Source organism: Haplochromis burtoni, unplaced genomic scaffold (assembly GCF_018398535.1).
Source record: "Haplochromis burtoni strain Fernald_Lab_line unplaced genomic scaffold, NCSU_Asbu1 Contig_163, whole genome shotgun sequence".
Lineage (NCBI taxonomy): Eukaryota > Metazoa > Chordata > Actinopteri > Cichliformes > Cichlidae > Haplochromis > Haplochromis burtoni.
The window spans coordinates 469,283-475,836 of NW_024582524.1; the positions used below are offsets into that span (position 1 = coordinate 469,283).

The 6,554-nt window shown below is 42.2% G+C and overlaps 1 protein-coding gene across 1 annotated transcript in view; it reads left to right on the forward strand.

Moving 5' to 3' along the window:
- elp2 (elongator acetyltransferase complex subunit 2) overlaps nt 1-3,979 on the forward strand; it is a 36,288-nt gene extending 32,309 nt beyond the window's left edge. The window contains exons 19-22 of the mRNA XM_005932931.3: nt 1,359-1,480; nt 1,605-1,744; nt 2,179-2,289; nt 3,186-3,979. Of these exons, the coding sequence (XP_005932993.1) occupies nt 1,359-1,480; nt 1,605-1,744; nt 2,179-2,289; nt 3,186-3,381 (569 nt within the window). The 3' untranslated portion in view covers nt 3,382-3,979. The remainder of the gene's footprint in view (nt 1-1,358; nt 1,481-1,604; nt 1,745-2,178; nt 2,290-3,185) is intronic.
- Nucleotides 3,980-6,554: the final 2,575 nt, after the last annotated feature.

The window sequence follows — 6,554 nt, forward strand, 5'->3', positions numbered from 1 at the left end:
TGTGCGTGTGTGTGTGTGTGTGTGTTCCTGTCTAGCTATCTTTGTGAGGACCGAAATCTGCATTCTACTATACTTGTGAGAACCAACAGTCACTTGTGAGGACACACTAACCGGTCTTCACAAGTTTAAAGGCCTTTTTGAGGCTCAAAATGTGGTTTTAGTGTCAGGGTTACAATTAGGTTTTGGTTAGGTATAGGGTTAGGGTTAGGCATTCATTTTTAATGGTTAGGGTAAGGGGCTAGGGAAACCATTATGTCAATGAAGGTCCTCACTAAGATAGCTGAATGGGCGTGTGTGTGTGTGTTGGTCTTTGGTTTCTCTTAAGAGAAATGGCAAGGGATTACAGGGTTTTTTGTTTTTTTGCTTTTTCCAGGGGCGGGGGGCTCCCCGTCTGTTCTGGTTGACTGCTGAATCACTCAAGGTGATTGTGAGGAGCACGCACGAGGACACGCACAGTCTCCTACCTTCAGACTAGGGAAGGTTAAATGAAGTCAGAGCTGATCAAACAAATGACTACCTCTATTCTATTCACACATCTTCTGGCCCCTACCTGTTTTGCCTGAGCGTTTCCCTCCACCGCCCTATTTTGTCTTGGCCTTGGAGACATTGTCACCTTCTCTCTCCTCCTCCTTTTTGTTTTTTTTTAACCTGAGTGGGCTTTTATATGTTCTACCTTTTAGTCTTCTTGATACGTTTTGTGTGTTTTATCAAAATGGACACTTTCTCTATAGTCTGTGTCTCCAGTCCCCATCTGTGTGTGATGTGATATAGCTCAACAGCCAGTCGTGTTAATGAAAGATTGTGAAGGAGGGAGAAGGAGAATCCTTTGAACACAAACCTCAACACTTTGGTTAACTCGGACTTTTGTGGCAGTGCTGATGTTTTACAATAATTATGCTGTGTGTGTGTGTGTGCGTGTGTGAGAGAGAGCCAGTGGAGAGCAGGACTACTGCAGACATGCAGGCAGGCAGCTGCCAGCAGCATACAAACAAGCTCTCTAGGGAAACCAATCTGGAGGCTGAAATGACTTAGGCTAGGGAAATAAACAGCAGCAGGTCATAAACCAAAACTGAGTGAAATGGAGGGCTGGAATGAGGTTCTCTGTCTTGTTCGGTTGTTTATTTGTCGCTCGGGAGAGTCTTTGTTGCTACTGAGCTGTGAGGCAGGGATCTAAACGTGCTGATGTCATGCTGCAGTAATCATAACACAAAGTTTTGCTACCAGCTCATCCTCTGTTGGAAAAGTGTTGTTGTGGAGATGAAATGTGACACAATACATGTAGTGCCGGCACTCATACCATCGTTTGAATGCAGTTGTTTGTATGATCTCTCTTGCTCTTTGTTCCCGTTTCCATATAGAGCCCCTGTTCTCGCTGTATGCGCACACAGAGAAGGACACAGCCATACACAGCCGAATCATCTGGTCATGTGACTGGAGCCCTGACAGCAAATTCTTTGTAACATCAAGTCGAGACAAGAAGGTAATTTTTAAATGTTGCGTCACATTATGCGTTGACAATAATACCACCTGGTTGCACCCTTGAGTTGTAGCATTTTTTTCTAAACAAAGTGTGTGTGTGTGTGTGTGTGTGTGTGTGTGTCCAGGTGATAGTATGGGGCCCATGTAGTTTGGACTCTGGAGACCCTGTGCTGCCTCCTGAGATTAAACCGTGCTCTTCCATCTTAGATGTGGGCGATTCTGCTACTGCTATAGCGTTCTGCCCTGTACTCTGCTCTAGTGACAGGTTTGTGTTACATGACATCCAACTACCATCATATCGACTGGCCAGGTCTTATATCTGTCTTCGGTACTTTGGAAGTTTGCTTCAATAATTTGAAGCTGCAGTTTTGAACTATTTTCTTCTCCCTTAAACTGCTCATCAGTTAACTGATTGTTTAATTGGTTTAGAAGCTGTTAACCTCACATAAAGAAACATTATATCCAATTAATTTAAACACATGACATGACTGTGGCTGACACTAAACTGCTTCATGTTCTCATCTAAAGACCCCGGAGGTTCAGTCATACTGTGCTGAAATGGAATTAAATGTGGTAAAAATGTCTAACTCTTGTAGCGAAGAGTGACAGTACTGGTTCAAGACATCTAGGTCAGAGCAAAGGAAAACGAGGTCTGCTCTGAAGTTCGATTTTGTTGTGTTTCCTTCCTACTTTCCGCAGCTACCTGCTTGCAGTTGGCCTGGAGTGTGGCAGGATCCGGCTGTACAGGTGGAGCCCTGGCAGCGAGCCCGCAGGAGACGACTGGAGCTGCTGCGGAGAAACAGACACCTCGTATCCTTACTGCACACATGCAGTCGATCTGAGGTTCATCACAGTGTCAGTTGTAGGTCTTCACTCTGATTGCTGTTGAGAACCAGAAGCTTTCTGTCATTTACCATTTAAATAATAATAATAAAAAATTAGATAAGCGTGATGGAGATTATGTCTGCTTCCTTTGAAGAGGAGATGCAGATGGCATCAACCTTCATTTTGGTTCTGTCGATGTTTTATCTCACACTGGTCTGTGCCACTATAGTCTGTAAAGATCAAGATAGGTTGCACAGTCTTTGTATCAGGAAGTCACACCTCAGATACGCCTTTTTTTCATATTTTAAGATGATATATATAAGTTGGAAAATTCATTGGTTACTACAGGTAAAAATGAACAACATATAACAAAAGAACTTTAATATGTATTATAATAATATAAATACAAATCAAAGGTACTTTCTTGCCACATTTACGGCCCCTGGAACCACTGAGCATTGTTTCTACTTAACTGCCTATTGTTGCAGACCAAGTCCATCCCTTTATGACCACAGTGTACCCATTTTCTGATGGCTGCTTCCAGCAGGATAACACACCATGTCACAAAGCTCAAATCATCTTAAACTGGTTTCTTAAACATGAGAATGAGACCACATTACTCATATGACCTCTGAGGATTGTTTAAACACCTTGCTGAATCTTTGCCAAGAACAATTAAGGTAGTTGTGAAGGGAAAAGATGGTCAAACCCAGGTGTAGCAAAATATACCAAACAAAGTTTTTGTGTTGTGTGTTCAACAGAAAAATTATGGTTTGGTGTAAAACAGATATGATGTCAGCTGTGTAGATTTTGTCTGAAAGCTTGTTTTGTCATCCAGACAAGTATTCTGTTGTCTCCTTTCATCACACATCCTCTCACAGACAAAGCCACACTCTGGCAGTAAAACGGCTCCGCTGGAGGCCCAAGACTGGCCGAGCAGGTCGGGGGAATGGCAAGAAGGATGGACAGGGTGATGGAGAGAGTGAAATCGAGGAGGAGAGCTCCTGGGTCCAGCTCGCCAGCGCCAGTGCCGACCACTCTGTCAAAATCTTCAACATCAACAAACGGGCTCTTTAGCACCACCAACACTGACACTATTATGTCTCTCACACCCAGAGAGACACTTTGACTGAGGGCCACAGGCCTAACTGAGGCACCGAGGCCACAGCTGCTTGCTGGCATGCCATGCAGTCCCTGTGACAGCCAGTTAAGTCATGGGTCAGTCACAAAACAAACCCACAGCACACATGCCCTGCAGTCTGTCTGCACACAGCTGAACGGATTTGATGGGTGGAAGCAAGATGGTAAAAACACCATGACCTTTGGGCGGTATTTTGCTTAGACACTTCAAAGTGTTTTAGATTCAAAGAAGAAGACTCAGCAGGATTTCTATACAGACTGCGTATTTATACAGGTCATCTAAGTAACCACTGGCATGGCGAACTGTATTCTTGAAGGAACAATTCAATTCTGAGTGTCATCAGAGGCAGGGCTTGTGTTGCATGTTTGTGCCTTGGGATCAGTTGATTAAATGTCTTTCATGTATGTCACGTATGTGTATAGGTAGTGTGCAAGCAGTCCAGTACGCAGCAATGATATATGACTGCTAGACACTAGGGATCACATTTTATCCTCTGTGGAAACGTGAGTGTATTAAAGATGACCATTTTGCAAATATTGCTGCTGTCTCTTGACTTTTTAATAGATTTCTCCTACCTTGCAGGCATTCTGTAATCCAGTGCACTCAACATATTTTTGTGGAAAAATTACAGTAAAGTGCTTTACAAAGGAAGTCCAAAATTTGGCTTAGAAAAGATGATGGAAAGTTTTTAGCACGTTTCGAGGAGTTTTTTTTTTTTCTTTCTCGTGAAATGAAACCAGGTAAGATTGTCTGTCGCCGGGCTGTTCTCATGGTAAATGGTTGTCCTCTCTAGCTGAGCACTCAAAGCGCTTTATGCAACTTGTCTCTTTCATCCATTCACACAGGCACTTTTGTCTGTTTTTTTGTTTTTTCCTTACGTAAGTGCTTTCTAACATTTGATGGATGGATGCATTAGAGAGCAACTTAGGGTTAGTATGTTGCTCAAGGATATTCGGCATGCATACTAGAGCAGCCAGGGATCGAACCAACAACCTTCCGATTAGTATGTGACCTCGTACCTCCTGAGCGACAGCCACGTCATCATCAAGCACAGTGGGTGAAATAATTGATCCCCTGCTGTATTTGTAAGTTTGCTAATTTGCAACAAAGTGAACAACAACAAAAAAACCCACATTACAAGCACTATGTGCCGTCTTCTGCAGGGGAACCTTGCAGGCACTGCAAGATTTCAGTACATTATGGTGTTGTGTATTAACAGTGGTGTTCTTGGTCTCTGTGGTCCCAAGTGGCTTCAAATCATTATCAAGCTCTTCCCCAGGGGCGTAATTTCCATGGGGGTTAGGGGGGGGTATGACTCCGCCAATAATCAGACCCAACCAATATAAGCCCCCCCCCAATAAAATTATAATTTATCTTGCGTAAATAGGCTGTTGATTTTCTTTACTCGTTTCAGGTATTACCAGCAAAACAGTTGCATGTTTAATCATCTGGGAATTTACCCAGATTTATTTATTTATTTATTTAGACAGAGATCTTGACCGCCCCGATGTTCAGCACAAAGTTACGCCGATGCTCTTCCCATGTAGTTTTGGGTTGTTCCACCACCACCACCTTTCATGATCATCCTCAGCCCATGAGGCGAGATCTTGCCTTATGGGCTCGCCAGACTGAGAGCGACTGAAGGTCATTTTATATTTCTTCCGTTTCTGAATAATCTCACCAACAGTTGTCACCTTCTCGTCAAGTTTCTTGCTGGCCAATCTGTGAGAGTCAGAATTCCTGCTAGGTTGTAGGCGATCAGTTTCTGTCTCTCTCCATTAATATTCAGCTATCGTAAACCTTTGAGACTGTTAGTTTCTTTGTGAGTAAACTTACAAATTCAGCGATAACTGTTCCCTCCACTGTACACCTGGATTCTGGTCGGTGGTGTAGTAGGCTGGACATTTCTGACTTGTATCTGTTTTTGGTTTTCCACAAACTTCTGAGTGTAAAATCCTGCTCTCTAGTAGAAAAACTCCCCACTGTGTTCACCAAACTAGTTTTTATCTGTATTTTTTCTTCTCTCACCCTTTTTTTTTGGAAAACATCGTATTGTATGGTAGTCACGGACAATACTGTAGGTTTAATGGAGCTTTTTTCACAACCTCACAAATCAAAAAACGACCTGCTAAAATGCTGGTAAAAAAGGATGGATACATCTAAACAGGGCTAGTTTTGAACCCAGATTTTGATTTAGGCTACATCTGCTTTTGGCCAATGAGGATCAGAACTGAATTCTCAAGGACAGGAGAATTCCATGTCACGGATTTACTGTGAGCTCATCCGGGTGTGCCGTCATTATATATTAGCCATAAATGTATCTGCAGGAGACTGTAACTACTGGCCATAACTCTCCCTCTAATCACATATCCTGGTAAATGCAGAGGCATCAGTCAACCCAGGCTACACACTGCTCCTCCAGGAAATGGCTGTTTTTCAAAAGTAAAATGAGGTTTTGGGACAAGGCGGCCGTTTCTCGAGAGATTTTCTACATCATATATAACATAATGTAATAATTAAATCATTATCACTATGTTTCCATTTAAATATGAGAGATTATCTTGTTAAGGATTTTCAAGAACACATTTGTTGTAAGAGCTCTTATGGCTTAAATGTTCTGCCTAGCATACTAATGCATGAGGCATATATGCGCACGTTTTCTCCAGCGTGTCCTTGATCACTCATCTGAGGTGGATTGCCATAATATAATATAGACAGATTAAAAGTATCACCTAGAAAGCCTTTAATGCTGAAGATTAATGGAAAAAATTAAAAGAAATTGTGACCATTCACTCAGTAAATAAACCAATAAGAAACTTCAGGACCAGTGCTTTAAAAAAGGGACTGAACAGGGGAATACTTGGGATGATTATATCATTATGCTTTGGTGTCAGTCTGTTCTCCCAGGCAAATAATCACAGATTTTAATGACTATTTTTTACACAGTCTAAATGATAATATTGCGCAGAGTGTATCTACTGTTTACTTGGCGAAGTTTCTGAATAGGTCATGTCTTAGTGTGTTTGCTTGAGGGTACTGATATATTTTCCCGCCTCAAAGTAAAGAAAAATTGGTTTTTATGGAGAGGTACACTTGAAATTAGTTGCCA